Source organism: Pristiophorus japonicus, chromosome 32, assembly GCF_044704955.1.
Source record: "Pristiophorus japonicus isolate sPriJap1 chromosome 32, sPriJap1.hap1, whole genome shotgun sequence".
NCBI lineage: Eukaryota > Metazoa > Chordata > Chondrichthyes > Pristiophoridae > Pristiophorus > Pristiophorus japonicus.
In genome coordinates this window covers 4,266,025-4,282,120 of record NC_092008.1, presented here as the reverse complement: position 1 = coordinate 4,282,120, position 16,096 = coordinate 4,266,025, and the positions used below count along the sequence as shown (strand labels likewise).

The 16,096-nt window shown below is 56.6% G+C and overlaps 1 protein-coding gene across 1 annotated transcript in view; it reads right to left on the bottom strand.

The window, feature by feature from the left end:
* cdk20 (cyclin dependent kinase 20) overlaps positions 1–12,415 on the bottom strand; it is a 20,777-nt gene extending 8,362 nt beyond the window's left edge. Inside the window, exons 1-3 of the mRNA XM_070869051.1 lie at positions 12,249–12,415; positions 7,056–7,169; positions 2,288–2,476 (exon numbers count right to left, since the gene is read on the bottom strand). Coding sequence (XP_070725152.1) covers positions 2,288–2,476; positions 7,056–7,169; positions 12,249–12,323 — 378 coding nt within the window. The 5' untranslated portion in view covers positions 12,324–12,415. The remainder of the gene's footprint in view (positions 1–2,287; positions 2,477–7,055; positions 7,170–12,248) is intronic.
* Positions 12,416–16,096: the final 3,681 nt, after the last annotated feature.

Sequence of the window (16,096 nt, the reverse complement as noted above, 5' to 3'; positions counted from 1 at the left end):
GGGAAAGAGAGAGGGGGGGAAGAGAGAGGGGGGAAGAGAGAGGGGGGAAGAGAGAGGGGGGGAAGAGAGAGGGGGGGAAGAGAGAGGGGGGAAGGAGAGGGGGGAAAGAGAGAGGGGGGGAAGAGAGAGGGGGGGAAGAGAGAGGGGGGGAGAGAGAGGGGGGGAAGAGAGAGGGGGGGAAGAGAGAGGGGGGGAAGAGAGAGGGGGGAAGAGAGAGGGGGGGAAGAGAGAGAGGGGGGAAGAGAGAGGGGGGAAGAGAGAGGGGGGAAGAGAGAGGGGGGAAAGAGAGAGGGGGGGAAGAGAGAGGGGGGGAAGAGAGAGGGGGGGAAGAGAGAGGGGGGGAAGAGAGAGGGGGGGAAGAGAGAGGGGGGGAAGAGAGAGGGGGGGAGAGAGAGGGGAGAGAGAGGGGGGAAGAGAGAGGGGGGAAGAGAGAGGGGGGGAAGAGAGAGGGGGGGAAGAGAGAGGGGGGGAGAGAGAGGAGGGGGAGAGAAGAGAGAGGGGGGGGAAGAGAGAGGGGGGGGAAGAGAGAGGGGGGGGAGAGAGAGGGGGGGGGAGAGAGGGGGGGGAAGAGAGAGGGGGGGAAGAGAGAGGGGGGAAAGAGAGAGGGGGGGAAGAGAGAGGGGGGGAGAGAGAGGGGGGGGAAGAGAGAGGGGGGGAAGAGAGAGGGGGGGAAAGAGAGAGGGGGGGGAAGAGAGGGGGGGGAAGAGAGGGGGGAAGAAGGGGGAAAGAGAGAGGGGGGGAAGAGAGAGGGGGGGAAGAGAGAGGGGGGAGAGAGGGGGGGGGAAGAGAGAAGGGGAAAAAAAAAAAAGAGAGCTTACTCTGTATCGAACTCGTTGCCGTTTGAGTGTTTGATCGGTACAGGGGAGAGAGAGGGAAAGAGAGAGGGAGGGAAGTGCGGGGGGGCGGGGTGGGAAGATAGTGAGGGAGGGAGGGGTTAAGAAGGCATACGGAATACTTGCCTCTATTTGCCAAAGCATGGAATACAAGAGCAGGGGGGTGGATTATGCTCGAACTGTATAAACACTGGTTAGGCCACAGCTGGAGTACTGCGTGCAGTTCTGGTCACCACATTACAGGAAAGATTTGATTGCACTAGAGAGGGTACTGAGGAGATTTACCAGGATGTATTTTTGGGATCTCGGGGAATCGAGGGATCGGTGGGAAAGTGGAACTAAGCTCGAAAAAAAGATTTATATAGCACCTTTCACGACCACCGGGCGTCTCAAAGCGCTTTACAGCCAATGAAGTACTTTTGGAGTGCACTCAATGTGGTCTACAGGGCTGTAGTGATACCCGCCCTCCTATATGGCTCAGAGACATGGGCCATGTACAGTAGACACCTCAAGGCGCTGGAGAAATACCACCAACGATGTCTCCGCACGATCCTACAAATCCCCGGGAGGACAGACGCACCAACGTTAGCGTCCTCGACCAGGCCCAACATCCCCAGCATCGACGCACTGACCACACTCGACCAGCTCCGCTGGGCAGGGCCACATTGTCCGCATGCCCCCAGACACGAGACTCCCAAAGCAAGCGCTCCTTCACGGCAAGCGAGCCAAAGGTGGGCAGAGGAAACGTTACAATGGACCACCCTCAAAGCCTCCCTGATAAAGTGCAACATCCCCCACCGACACCTGGGAGTCCCCGGCCAAAGACCAGTCCGCCCTAAGTGGAGGGAGTGCATCCGGGAGGGCGCTGAGCACCTCGAGTCTCGTCGCCGAGAGCGTGCAGAAACCAAGCGCAGGCAGCGGAAGGAGCGTGCGGCAAACCAGTCCCACCCTCCCCTTCCCTCAACCACTGTCTGTCCCACCTGTGACAGGGACTGTGGCTCCCGTATTGGACTGTTCAGCCACCTAAGGACTCGTGCTAAGAATGGAAGCAAGTCTTCCTAGATTCCGAGGGACTGCCTGTGATGATGATGATGATGAACGTGGGGAAACAGGCAATCAATTTGCGCACAGCAGGCTCCCACAAGCAGCAATGTGATAATGATCCAGATCATCAGTGTTTCTGTTATGTTGATTGAGGGATAAATATTGGCCCCAGGACACCGGGGAGAATTCGCCTCTGCTCTGTGGGGGCTGGATCATTGAATACATTTAAGGTGGAGATAGACAGATTTTTTGAACGATAAGGGAGTGAAGGGGCGGGCGGGGAAGTGGAGCTGAGTCCACGATCGGATCAGTCATGATGGTATTAAATGGCGGAGCAGGCTCGAGGGGCCGAATGGCCGACTCCTGCTCCTGTTCTTATGGGGCCTGGACACGGGGGAATGGGTTCTCACCCGGTGCATGATGGAGTTCTCGTGGCAAAAGGTCACCCCTTTCAGCAGCATCACCATGTAGCCTTTGACCTGCGACTCGGTCAGGGGTCGGTCGGAGTTGCGGATGACCTCGGAAAGGTCGGAGAGCATGTACTCGAAGACCAGCACAAAGCCCGTCCCGTGGGGGAAGACATCCTTCAGCTTCACCACCTGGAGCGGGAGAGAGGAGACGGCACATCATCATTCATAACATCAGAAATCGGAACAGGAGTCGGCCACTCGGCCCCTCGAGCCTGCTCCGCCATTTAATACCATCATGGCTGATCCGATCATGGACTCAGCTCCACTTCCCTGCCCGCCCCCTTATCGGTTAAGAAACTGTCTATCTCTGTCTTAAATTTATTCAATGTCCCGGCTTCCACAGCTCTCTGGGGCAGCGAATTCCACAGATTTACGACCCTCTGAGAGAAGAAATTCCTCCTCATCTCAGTTTTAAATGGGCGGCCGCTTATTCTAAGACCATGCCCCCTAGTTCTAGTCTCCCCCAACAGTGGAAACATCCTCTCTGCATCCACCTTGTCCAGCCCCCTCATAATCTTATACGTTTCGATAAGATCACCTCTCATTCTTCTGAATTCCAATGAGTAGAGGCCCAACCTCCTCAACCTTTCCTCATAAGTCAACTCCCTCATCTCCGGAAATCAACCGAGTGAACCTTCTCTGAACTGCCTCCAAAGCAAGTATATCCTTTTGTAAATATGGAAACCAAAACTGCACGCAGTACTCCAGGTGTGGCCTCACCAATACCCTGTATAACTGTAGCAAGACTTCCCTGCTTTTATACTCCATCCCCTTTGCAATAAAGGCCAAGATACTATTGGCCTTCCTGATCACTTGCTGTACCTGCAGACTATCCTTTTGTGTTTCATGCACAAGTAACCCCCATGTCCCGCTGTACTGCAGCACTTTGCAATCTTTCTCCATTTAAATAATAACTTGCTCTTTGATTTTTTTTCTGCCAAAGTGCATGACCTCACACTTTCCAACATTATACCCCATCTGCCAAATTTTTGCCCACTCACTGAGCCTGTCTATGACCTTTTGCAGATTTTTTGTGTCCTCCTCACACATTGCTTTTCCTCCCATCTTTGTATCGTCAGCAAACTTGTCCACGTTACACTCGGTCCCTTCTTCCAAGTCGTTAATATAGATTGTAAATAGTTGGGGTCCCAGCACTGATCCCTGCGGCACCCCACTAGTTACTGATTGCCAACCCAAGAGAATGAACCATTTATCCCGACTCTCTGTTTTCTGTTTGTCAGCCAATCTTCTATCCATGCTAATATATTACCCCCAACAATGTATTGATATAGATTTACTGAGGCGTACGAAAGCAAGGGCCTTACGCTATACATCCGTAAGACAAAGGTCCTCCACCAGCCTGTCCTCGCTGCACAGCACTACCCCCCAGTCATCAAGATCCACGGCGCGGCCCTGGACAACGTGGACCATTTCCCATACCTCGGGAGCCTCCTATCAACAAGGGCAGACATTAACGACGAGATCCAACACCGCCTCCAGTGCGCCAGTGCAGCCTTCGGCCGCCTGAGGAAAAGAGTGTTTGAAGACCAGGCCCTTAAATCCACCACCAAGCTCATGGTCTACAGGGCTGTAGTGATACCTGCCCTCCTGTATGGCTGAGAGACACGGACCATGTACAGTAGACACCTCAAGTCGCTGGAGAAATACCACCAGCGATGTCTCCGCAAGATCCTGCAAATCTCCCGGGAGGACAGACGCACCAACGTTAGCGTCCTCGACCAGGCCAACATCCCCAGCATCGAAGCACTGACCACACTCGACCAGCTCCGCTGGGCAGGGCCACATTGTCCGCATGCCCTCCAGACACGAGACTCCCAAAGCAAGCTCTCTACTCGGAACTCCTTCACGGGCAAACGAGCCCCAGGTGGGCAGAGGAAACGTTACAAGGGACCACCCTCAAAGCCTCCCTGATAAAGTGCAACATCCCCACCGACACCTGGGAGTCCCTGGCCAAAGACCAGTCCGCCCTAAATGGAGGAAGTGCATCCGGGAGGGCGCTGAGCACCTCGAGTCTCGTCGCCGAGAGCGTGCAGGAACCAAGCGCAGGCAGCGGAAGGAGCGTGCGGCAAACCAGTCCCACCCTCCCCTTCCCTCAACCACTGTCTGTCCCACCTGTGACAGGGACTGTGGCTCCCGTATTGGACTGTTCAGCCACCTAAGGACTCACTTCAGGAGTGGAAGCAAGTCTTCCTCGATCCCGAGGGACTGCCGATGATGGTGATGAAATCTCTTCAATAATGGGGTGTTCGCCCACACCCCACATGCCTAAGAGACTGGGCTGATCCGCAGTCTTGACACAACTTTGATTTGCACACAATAACCGCACCATTAACATTCCCATTAGATTTATAATTGGATGCCAATTCCGTGAGGTGCACTATTTAAGCTTTGCGAATTGCGATAATATTGGCAGACTGAATCACCTTGCATGCTAATATTGACAGATCCACCTGTTCAGCCACCTAAGGACTCATTTTTAGAGAGGAAGCAAGTCTTCCTCGATTCCAAGGGACTGCCGATGATGATGATGTTGATAAGACAAAGCAGATAAATTTCACTCTGAGCCACTTGCGAAGAAATGATGGCAGATGACGAAAAGCTTGGTTTTAAGCAGCATCTCATAAGAACATAAGAATTAGGAGCAGGAGTCGGCCATTCGGCCCCTCGAGCCTGCTCCGCCATTTAATAAGATCGTGGCTGATCCGATCATGGGCTCAACTCCACATCCCTGTCCGCTCCCCATAACCCCTTATTCCCTTAAGTACCTGAAGGAAAAAATTTGCAAGGCTACGGGGAAAGGGTGGGGGAGTGGGACTGGCTGAGGTGCTCTTGCAGAGAGCCGGCACGGGCTCGAAGGGCTGAATGGCCTCCTCCTGTGCAGTCACCGTTCTATGATTGCATGAGTTCAGAAGAATGAAAGGTGATTTAATAGAACCATAGAATTGTGACAATGTCATTGAAATATGTAAGACTCTGAGGGGGATTGACAGGGTAGATGCTGAGAGGATGTTTCCCCCGGGCTGGGGAGTCTAGAACCAGGGGTCACAGTCTCAGCATAAGGGGTCGGCCATTTAGGGCTGAGATGAGGAGGAATTTCTTCACTCAGAGGGGGGTGAATCTTTGGAATTCTCTGCCCCAGAGGGCTGTGGAGGCTCAGTCGTTCAGTATATTCAAGGCTGAGGTCGGTAGATTTTTGTTCTCTAGGGATCATAGAAACATAGAAAATAGGTGCAGGAGCAGGCTATTCGGCCCTTTGAGTCTGCACCACCATTCAATATGATCATGGCTGATCATTCCCTCAGTATCCCATTCCTGCTTTCTCTCCATACCCCTGATCCCTTTAGCTGTAAGGGCCACATCTAACTCCCTTTTGAATATATCTAACGAACTGGCCTCGACAACTTTCTGTGGTAGAGAATTCCACAGGTTCACAATTCTCTGAGTGAAGAAGTTTCTCCTCAACTCGGTCCTAAATGGCTTACCCCTTATCCTTAGACTGTGACCCCTGGTTCTGGACTTCCCCAACATCGGGAACATTCTTCCTGCATCTAACCTGTCCAGTCCCGTCAGAGTTTTATATGTTTCTATGAGATCCCCTCTCATCCTTCTAAATTCCAGTGAGTATAAGCCCAGTCGATCCAGTCTTTCCTCATATGTCAGTCCTGCCATCCCGGGAATCAGTCTGGTGAACCTTCGCTGCACTCCCTCAATAGCAAGAACGTCCTTCCTCAGATTAGGAGACCAAAACTGAACACAATATTCCAGGTGAGGCCTCACCAAGGCCCTGTACAACTCCAGTAAGACCTCCCTGCTCCTATACTCAAATCCTCTCGCTATGAAGGCCAACATACCATTTGCCTTCTTCACCGCCTGCTGTACCTGCATGCCAACTTTCAATGACCGATGTACCATGAAACCCAGGTCTCGTTGCACCTCCCTTTTTACTAATCTGCCACCATTCAGATAATATTCTGCCTTCCTGTTTTTGCCACCAAAGTGGATAACCTCACATTTATCCACATTATACTGCACCTGCCATGTATTTGCCCAAATTGGGCAGGAAAGTGGAGCTGAGCTTGCATTTATATAACATCTTTCACGACCACCGGACATCTCAAAGCGCTTTACAGCCAATGAAGTACTTTTGGAGTGCGCTCACTGTTGTAATGTGGGAAACGCCAATTTGCGCACAGCAAGCTCCCACACACAGCGATGTGATAATGACCCAGATCATGTGTGTTTTTGATATATTGATTGAGGGATAAATATTGGCCCCAGGGCGCCGGGAATAACTCCCCTGCTCTTTAAAATAGTGCCGTGGGAATTGTTACGTCCATCCGAGAGGGCAGACAGGGCCTCGGTTTAACGTCTCATCCGAAAGACGGCACCTCCGACAGTGCGGAGCTCCCTCGGCACTGCACTGGGAGCGTCAGCTTAGAGTTATGTGCTCAAGTCCCTGAAGTGGGATTTAAAGCCTGAACCTTCTGGCTCAGAGGCCGAGAGTGCTGCTCACTGAGTCATGGCCAACACTCAGATCAGCCGCGATCGTATTGAATGGCGGAGCAGGGTCGCGGGGCTGACTGGCCGACTCCCGCTGCGAATTCTTCTGTTGTTATTGAGGTGTGGAGGGTGACACACGGCGGCGGGTCTGTGCCCGCCTGTTGTCGCGGAGGGCGGGCGGACTCACATACTGGTTGTCCTCGATCTCCTGCAGGGCTTTGATCTCTCGCAGCGCCTGGTTGGGAATTCCGTCCTCCAGCTTGCGGAGTGCCACCTTCTTCAGGGCGACCGTCTCCCCCGTCTGCGGAGCGAGAGGAAGCACAGTGAGCGAGGGCGGCGGAGAGGGAGAGCGGCGCGGAGCGCGCGAGGCGGTGCAGAGGGAGCGTCGGAGGGGCGGTGCCGAGGGAGTGTCGGAGGGGCGGTACCGAGGGAGTGTCGGAGGGGCGGTAGTGAGGGAGTGTCGGAGGGCGGTGCCGAGGGAGTGTCGGAGGGCGGTGCCGAGGGAGTGTCGGAGGGGCGGTGCCGAGGGGCGGTGCCGAGGGAGTGTCGGAGGGGCGGTGCCGAGGGAGCGTCGGAGGGGCGGTGCCGAGGGAGCGTCGGAGGGGCGGTGCCGAGGGAGTGTCGGAGGGGCGGTGCCGAGGGGCGGTGCCGAGGGAGTGTCGGAGGGGCGGTGCCGAGGGAGCGTCGGAGGGGCGGTGCCGAGGGAGCGTCGGAGGGGCGGTGCCGAGGGAGTGTCGGAGGGGCGGTGCCGAGGGAGTGTCGGAGGGGCGGTGCCGAGGGAGTGTCGGAGGGGCGGTAGTGAGGGAGAGTCGGAGGGCGGTGCTAAGGGAGTGTCGGAGGGGCGGTGCCGAGGGAGCGTCGGAGGGGCGGTGCCGAGGGAGTGTCGGAGGGGCGGTAGTGAGGGAGTGTCGGAGGGCGGTGCTAAGGGAGTGTCGGAGGGGCGGTGCCGAGGGAGCGTCGGAGGGGCGGTGCCGAGGGAGTGTCGGAGGGGCGGTGCCGAGGGAGTGTCGGAGGGGCGGTAGTGAGGGAGAGTCGGAGGGCGGTAGTGAGGGAGTGTCGGAGGGCGGTAGTGAGGGAGTGTCGGAGCGCGGTAGTGAGGGAGTGTCGGAGTGGGTAGTGAGGGAGTGTCGGAGGGGCGGTACCGAGGGAGTGTCGGAGGGCGGTAGTGAGGGAGTGTCGGAGTGGGTAGTGAGGGAGTGTCGGAGTGGGTAGTGAGGGAGTGTCGGAGCGCGGTAGTGAGGGAGTGTCGGAGCGCGGTAGTGAGGGAGTGTCGGAGCGCGGTAGTGAGGGAGTGTCGGAGCGCGGTAGTGAGGGAGTGTACGAGGGCGGTAGTGAGGGAGTGTACGAGGGCGGTAGTGAGGGAGTGTCGGAGGGGCGGTAGTGAGGGAGTGTCGGAGGGGCGGTAGTGAGGGAGTGTACGAGGGCGGTAGTGAGGGAGTGTACGAGGGCGGTAGTGAGGGAGTGTCGGAGGGCGGTAGTGAGGGAGTGTCGGAGTGGGTAGTGAGGGAGTGTCGGAGTGGGTAGTGAGGGAGTGTACGAGGGCGGTAGTGAGGGAGTGTCGGAGTGGGTAGTGAGGGAGTGTACGAGGGCGGTAGTGAGGGAGTGTCGGAGGGCGGTAGTGAGGGAGTGTCGGAGGGCGGTAGTGAGGGAGTGTCGGAGCGCGGTAGTGAGGGAGTGTCGGAGCGCGGTAGTGAGGGAGTGTCGGAGCGCGGTAGTGAGGGAGTGTACGAGGGCGGTAGTGAGGGAGTGTCGGAGGGGCGGTAGTGAGGGAGTGTCGGAGGGCGGTAGTGAGGGAGTGTCGGAGTGGGTAGTGAGGGAGTGTCGGAGGGGCGGTAGTGAGGGAGTGTCGGAGGGCGGTGCTGAGGGAGTGTCGGAGGGCGGTAGTGAGGGAGTGTCGGAGGGGCGGTAGTGAGGGAGTGTCGGAGTGGGTAGTGAGGGAGTGTCGGAGGGCGGTAGTGAGGGAGTGTCGGAGTGGGTAGTGAGGGAGTGTCAGAGGGGCGGTAGTGAGGGAGTGTCGGAGGGCGGTGCTGAGGGAGTGTCGGAGGGGCGGTAGTGAGGGAGTGTCGGAGGGCGGTAGTGAGGGAGTGTCGGAGGGGCGGTGCCGAGGGAGCGTCGGAGGGGCGGTGCCGAGGGAGTGTCGGAGGGGCGGTGCCGAGGGAGTGTCGGAGGGGCGGTGCCGAGGGAGTGTCGGAGGGGCGGTAGTGAGGGAGAGTCGGAGGGCGGTAGTGAGGGAGTGTCGGAGGGCGGTAGTGAGGGAGTGTCGGAGCGCGGTAGTGAGGGAGTGTCGGAGTGGGTAGTGAGGGAGTGTCGGAGGGGCGGTACCGAGGGAGTGTCGGAGGGCGGTAGTGAGGGAGTGTCGGAGTGGGTAGTGAGGGAGTGTCGGAGTGGGTAGTGAGGGAGTGTCGGAGCGCGGTAGTGAGGGAGTGTCGGAGCGCGGTAGTGAGGGAGTGTCGGAGCGCGGTAGTGAGGGAGTGTCGGAGCGCGGTAGTGAGGGAGTGTCGGAGCGCGGTAGTGAGGGAGTGTACGAGGGCGGTAGTGAGGGAGTGTACGAGGGCGGTAGTGAGGGAGTGTCGGAGGGGCGGTAGTGAGGGAGTGTCGGAGGGGCGGTAGTGAGGGAGTGTACGAGGGCGGTAGTGAGGGAGTGTACGAGGGCGGTAGTGAGGGAGTGTCGGAGGGCGGTAGTGAGGGAGTGTCGCAGGGCGGTAGTGAGGGAGTGTCGGAGCGCGGTAGTGAGGGAGTGTCGGAGCGCGGTAGTGAGGGAGTGTCGGAGCGCGGTAGTGAGGGAGTGTACGAGGGCGGTAGTGAGGGAGTGTCGGAGGGGCGGTAGTGAGGGAGTGTCGGAGGGCGGTAGTGAGGGAGTGTCGGAGTGGGTAGTGAGGGAGTGTCGGAGGGGCGGTAGTGAGGGAGTGTCGGAGGGCGGTGCTGAGGGAGTGTCGGAGGGCGGTAGTGAGGGAGTGTCGGAGGGGCGGTAGTGAGGGAGTGTCGGAGTGGGTAGTGAGGGAGTGTCGGAGGGCGGTAGTGAGGGAGTGTCGGAGTGGGTAGTGAGGGAGTGTCAGAGGGGCGGTAGTGAGGGAGTGTCGGAGGGGCGGTAGTGAGGGAGTGTCGGAGGGCGGTAGTGAGGGAGTGTCGGAGGGCGGTAGTGAGGGAGTGTCGGAGGGGCGGTAGTGAGGGAGTGTCTGAGTGGGTAGTGAGGGAGAGTCGGAGGGGCGGTAGTGAGGGAGTGTCGGAGGGCGGTAGTGAGGGAGTGTCGGAGTGGGTAGTGAGGGAGAGTCGGAGGGGCGGTAGTGAGGGAGTGTCGGAGGGCGGTAGTGAGGGAGTGTCGGAGGGGCGGTAGTGAGGGAGAGTCGGAGGGGCGGTAGTGAGGGAGAGTCGGAGGGGCGGTAGTGAGGGAGTGTCGGAGGGCGGTAGTGAGGGAGTGTCGGAGGGGCGGTAGTGAGGGAGAGTCGGAGGGGCGGTAGTGAGGGAGTGTCGGAGGGCGGTAGTGAGGGAGTGTCGGAGGGGCGGTAGTGAGGGAGAGTCGGAGGGGCGGTAGTGAGGGAGAGTCGGAGGGGCGGTAGTGAGGGAGAGTCGGAGGGGCGGTAGTGAGGGAGTGTCGGAGCGCGGTAGTGAGGGAGTGTCGGAGCGCGGTAGTGAGGGAGTGTCGGAGCGCGGTAGTGAGGGAGTGTCGGAGCGCGGTAGTGAGGGAGTGTACGAGGGCGGTAGTGAGGGAGTGTACGAGGGCGGTAGTGAGGGAGTGTCGGAGGGGCGGTAGTGAGGGAGAGTCGGAGGGGCGGTAGTGAGGGAGTGTCGGAGGGCGGTAGTGAGGGAGTGTCGGAGGGGCGGTAGTGAGGGAGAGTCGGAGGGGCGGTAGTGAGGGAGAGTCGGAGGGGCGGTAGTGAGGGAGTGTCGGAGCGCGGTAGTGAGGGAGTGTCGGAGCGCGGTAGTGAGGGAGTGTCGGAGCGCGGTAGTGAGGGAGTGTCGGAGCGCGGTAGTGAGGGAGTGTCGGAGCGCGGTAGTGAGGGAGTGTACGAGGGCGGTAGTGAGGGAGTGTACGAGGGCGGTAGTGAGGGAGTGTCGGAGGGGCGGTAGTGAGGGAGTGTCGGAGGGGCGGTAGTGAGGGAGTGTACGAGGGCGGTAGTGAGGGAGTGTACGAGGGCGGTAGTGAGGGAGTGTCGGAGGGCGGTAGTGAGGGAGTGTCGCAGGGCGGTAGTGAGGGAGTGTCGGAGCGCGGTAGTGAGGGAGTGTCGGAGCGCGGTAGTGAGGGAGTGTCGGAGCGCGGTAGTGAGGGAGTGTACGAGGGCGGTAGTGAGGGAGTGTCGGAGGGGCGGTAGTGAGGGAGTGTCGGAGGGCGGTAGTGAGGGAGTGTCGGAGTGGGTAGTGAGGGAGTGTCGGAGGGGCGGTAGTGAGGGAGTGTCGGAGGGCGGTGCTGAGGGAGTGTCGGAGGGCGGTAGTGAGGGAGTGTCGGAGGGGCGGTAGTGAGGGAGTGTCGGAGTGGGTAGTGAGGGAGTGTCGGAGGGCGGTAGTGAGGGAGTGTCGGAGTGGGTAGTGAGGGAGTGTCAGAGGGGCGGTAGTGAGGGAGTGTCGGAGGGGCGGTAGTGAGGGAGTGTCGGAGGGCGGTAGTGAGGGAGTGTCGGAGGGCGGTAGTGAGGGAGTGTCGGAGGGGCGGTAGTGAGGGAGAGTCGGAGGGGCGGTAGTGAGGGAGTGTCGGAGGGCGGTAGTGAGGGAGTGTCGGAGTGGGTAGTGAGGGAGAGTCGGAGGGGCGGTAGTGAGGGAGTGTCGGAGGGCGGTAGTGAGGGAGTGTCGGAGGGGCGGTAGTGAGGGAGAGTCGGAGGGGCGGTAGTGAGGGAGAGTCGGAGGGGCGGTAGTGAGGGAGTGTCGGAGGGCGGTAGTGAGGGAGTGTCGGAGGGGCGGTAGTGAGGGAGAGTCGGAGGGGCGGTAGTGAGGGAGTGTCGGAGGGCGGTAGTGAGGGAGTGTCGGAGGGGCGGTAGTGAGGGAGAGTCGGAGGGGCGGTAGTGAGGGAGAGTCGGAGGGGCGGTAGTGAGGGAGAGTCGGAGGGGCGGTAGTGAGGGAGTGTCGGAGGGCGGTAGTGAGGGAGTGTCGGAGTGGGTAGTGAGGGAGTGTCGGAGGGGCGGTAGTGAGGGAGTGTCGGAGGGCGGTAGTGAGGGAGAGTCGGAGGGGCGGTAGTGAGGGAGTGTCGGAGTGGGTAGTGAGGGAGTGTCGGAGGGGCGGTAGTGAGGGAGTGTCGGAGCGGGTAGTGAGGGAGTGTCGGAGCGCGGTAGTGAGGGAGTGTCAGAGGGGCGGTAGTGAGGGAGAGTCGGAGGGGCGGTGCCGAGGGAGTGTCGGAGGGCGGTAGTGAGGGAGTGTCGGAGTGGGTAGTGAGGGCCCGGCGCCTCCCGCCCACCTCGATGTGTTTGGCCTTGAAGACGATGCCGTGCGCCCCCTCCCCGATCCGCCCCAGGATGCTGTATTGCTCCATCCCCCTCTCCCGGGGACAGGCCGCTCCCTCCGGTCTGAGCCTGAGCCTGAGCTCCTAGGCCGCGGCTGCCGGCTCCATGGCAACAGGCGGCCGCAGGGGCGGGCCTGCGTCATCACGCAAGGTGGCCTGGCAGACGTCATCGCGCAACCGGGTCCCGCGAACGTGATCAGGCCATCTGTTCGGGATGATGTAATCGCGCAATGTTCTGGATGATGTCATCGCGCAATGTTTGGGGTGATGTCATCGTACAATCTGTTCGGAATGATGTCATCGCTCATTGTTCTGGATGATGTCATCGCTCAATGTTCTGGATGATGTCATCTCTCAATCTGTTCTGGATGATGTCATCGCGCAATCTATTCCGGGTGATGTCATCGCTCAATGTTCTGGATGATGTCATCGCTCAATCTGTTCTGGATGATGTCATCGCGCAATCGATTCCGGGTGATGTCATCGCTCAATGTTCCGGGTGATGTCATCGCTCAATGTTCTGGATGATGTCATCGCTCAATCTGTTCTGGATGATGTCATTGCACAATGTTTGGAATGATGTCATCACACAATCTGTTCGGAATGATGTCATCGCACCATCTGTTCAGGATGATGTCATCGGTTGATTCCAGAGATGAGGGGATTGTCTTATGAGGAAAGGTTGAGCAGGTTGGGCCTGTACACATTGGGGTTTAGAAGAATGAGAGGTGATCTTATCGAAACATATCAGATTCTGAGGGGGGCTGGACAGGGTAGATGCAGAGAGGATTTTCCCCTCGTGGGGGGAATCGTATACATTTCAATCAGATCATTATTAAGGAAGCAGTAGCGGGACATTTGGAAAAGCATGTTTCAATCAAGCAGAGTCAGCATGGTTTTATGAAAGGGAAATTGTGTTTGACAAATTTGCTGGAATTCTTTGAGGATGTAACGGACAGGGTGGATAAAGGGGAATCAGTGGATGTGGTGTATTTGGATTTCCAGAAGGCATTTGACAAGGTGCCACATAAAAGGTTACTGCACAAGATAAAAGTTCACGGGGTTGGGGGTAATATATTAGCATAGATAGAGGATCGGTTAACAAACAGAAAACAGAGAGTCGGGATAAATGGGTCTTTTTCCAGTTGGCAATCAGTAACTAGTGGGGTGCCGCAGGGATCAGTGCTGGGACCCCAACTATTTACAATCTATATTAATGACTTGGAAGAAGGGACCGAGTGTAACGTAGCCAAGTTTGCTGATGATACAAAGATGGATGGGAAAGCAAATTGTGAGGAGGACACAGAAAGTCTGCAAAGGGATATATACAGGCTAAGTGAGTGGGCAAAAAATTGTCAGATGGAGTATAATGTGGGAAAATGTCAGGTTATCCACTTTGGCAGAAATAACAGAAAGGAAAATTATAATTTAAATGGAGTAAAAAATTTCAAAGTGCTGCAGTACAGAGGGACCTGGAATCCTTGTGCATGAAACACAAAAGGTTAGTATACAGGTACAGCAAGTGATCAGGAAGGCCAATGGTATCTTGGCCTTTATTGCAAAGGGGATGGAGTATAAAAGCAGGGAAGTCTTGCTACAGTTATACAGGGTATTGGTGAGGCCACACCTGGAGTACTGCGTTTCATGTACAAGAACCCCCAGATCACTCCGTACAGATCACTTTGTAATCGCTCCCTATTTAAATAATAATTTGCTTTTTTTATTTATCCTACCAAAGTGGATAACCTCACATTTTCCCACATTATACTCCATCTTTCAAATTTTGGAGGATCAGGCCCTCAAAATCTGGCACCAAGCTCATGGTCTACAGGGCTGTAATAATACCCGCCCTCCTGTATGGCTCAGAGACATGGACCATGTACAGTGGACACCTCAAGTCACTGGAGAAATACCACCAACGCTGTCTCCACAAGATCCTGCAAATCCCCTGGGAGGACAGACGCACCAACGTTAGCGTCCTCGACCAGGCCAACATCCCCAGCATCGAAGCACTGACCACACTCGACCAGCTCCGCTGGGCAGGGCCACATTGTCCACATGGCCGGACATGAGACTCCCAAAGCAAGCGCTCTACTCGGAACTCCTTCATGGCAAACGAGCCAAAGGTGGGCAGAGGAAACGTTACAGGGGCCATCCTCAAAGTCTCCCTGATAAAGTGCAACATCCCCACCGACACCTGGGAGTCCCTGGCCAAAGACCAGTCCGCACCAAGTGGAGTAAGTGAATCCGGGAGGGCGCTGAGCACCTCGAGTCTCGTCGCCGAGAGCGTGCAGAAACCAGGCGCAGGCAGCGGAAGGAGCATGCGGCAAACCAGTCCCACCCTCCCCGTCCCTCAACCACTGTCTGTCCCACCTGTGACAGGGACTGTGGCTCTCGTATTGGACTGTTCAGTTACCTGAGAACTCATTTTGAGAGTGGAAGCAATTCTTCCTCAATTTCGAGGGACTGCCTGTGATAAGAACACAAGAAATAGGAGCAGGAGTCAGCCATTCGGCCCCTCGAGCCTGCTCCGCCATTTAATATGACCAAGGCAGATCCGATCATGGACTCAGCTCCACTTCCCTGCCCGCCCCCTTATTCCATTATCAGTTAAGAAACTGTCTATCTCTGTCTTAAATATATTCAATGTCCCGGCTTCCACAGCTCTCTGAGGCAGCGAATTCCACAGATTTACAACCCTCTGAGAGAAGAAATTTCTCCTAATCTCAATTTTAAATGGGTGGCCCCTCATTCTAAGATCATGCCCCCTAGTTCTAGTCTCCCCCATCAGTGGAAACATCCTCTCTTCATTCACCTTGTCAAGCCCCCTCATAATCTTATACGTTTCGATAAGATCACCTCTCATTCTTCTGAATTCCAATGAGTAGAGGCCCAACCTACTCAACCTTTCCTCATAAGTCAACCCCCTTATTGCCGGAATCAACCTTCTCTGAACTGCCTCCAAAGCAAATATATCCTTTTGTAAATATAGAAACCAAAACTGCACGCAGTACTCCAGGTGTGGCCTCACCAATACCCTATATAGCTGTAGCAAGACTTCCCTGCTTTTATACTCCATCCCCTTTGCAATAAAGGCCAAGATACCATTGGCCTTCCTGATAACTTGCTGTACCTGCATACTATCCTTTTGTGTTTCATGCACCAGGTCCCGCTGTACTGCGGCACTTTGCAATCTTTCTCTATTTAAATAATAACTTTATTATGTGGCTCGGTGTCAAATCTTCTGTCTCTTTATATTTCTGTTGGGACTACCTTGGGACGTTTCCACTTGTGGGGAGGAGATTAGAACTAGGGGGCCATCAACATATTAGATAGTCACTAATACTGGGTGGGTTGGGATTCTTGAGACACAGTCAATGGGACGAGATTGGGAACCTTGAGTCGGGAATCGATGGGACAAGATTGGGAACCTTGAGTCGGGAGTCGATGGGACAAGATTGGAAAGCTTGAGTCGGGGCCAATGGGATGAGATTGGGAACCTTGAGTCAGGAATCGATGAGAAGGGGGCTCTGGTCTTCTCTCAGGGGGTTGTAAATCTGTGGAATTCGCTGCCCCAGAGAGCTGTGGAAGCTGGGACATTGAATACATTTAAGACAGAGATAGACAGTTTCTTAAACGATAAGGGAATAAGGGGTTACGAGGCGCTACATGAACGCAGAATGTTGCCGTTGTCTGGAGAGGACGAGAGCATCATTAACCAATCCCAGGTTTGCAGACCAATGAGGCACAAGTGCCAAGTGAATGGCCCGCCCCCTCCAGCTGAAACTTACAAGACCCGGAAG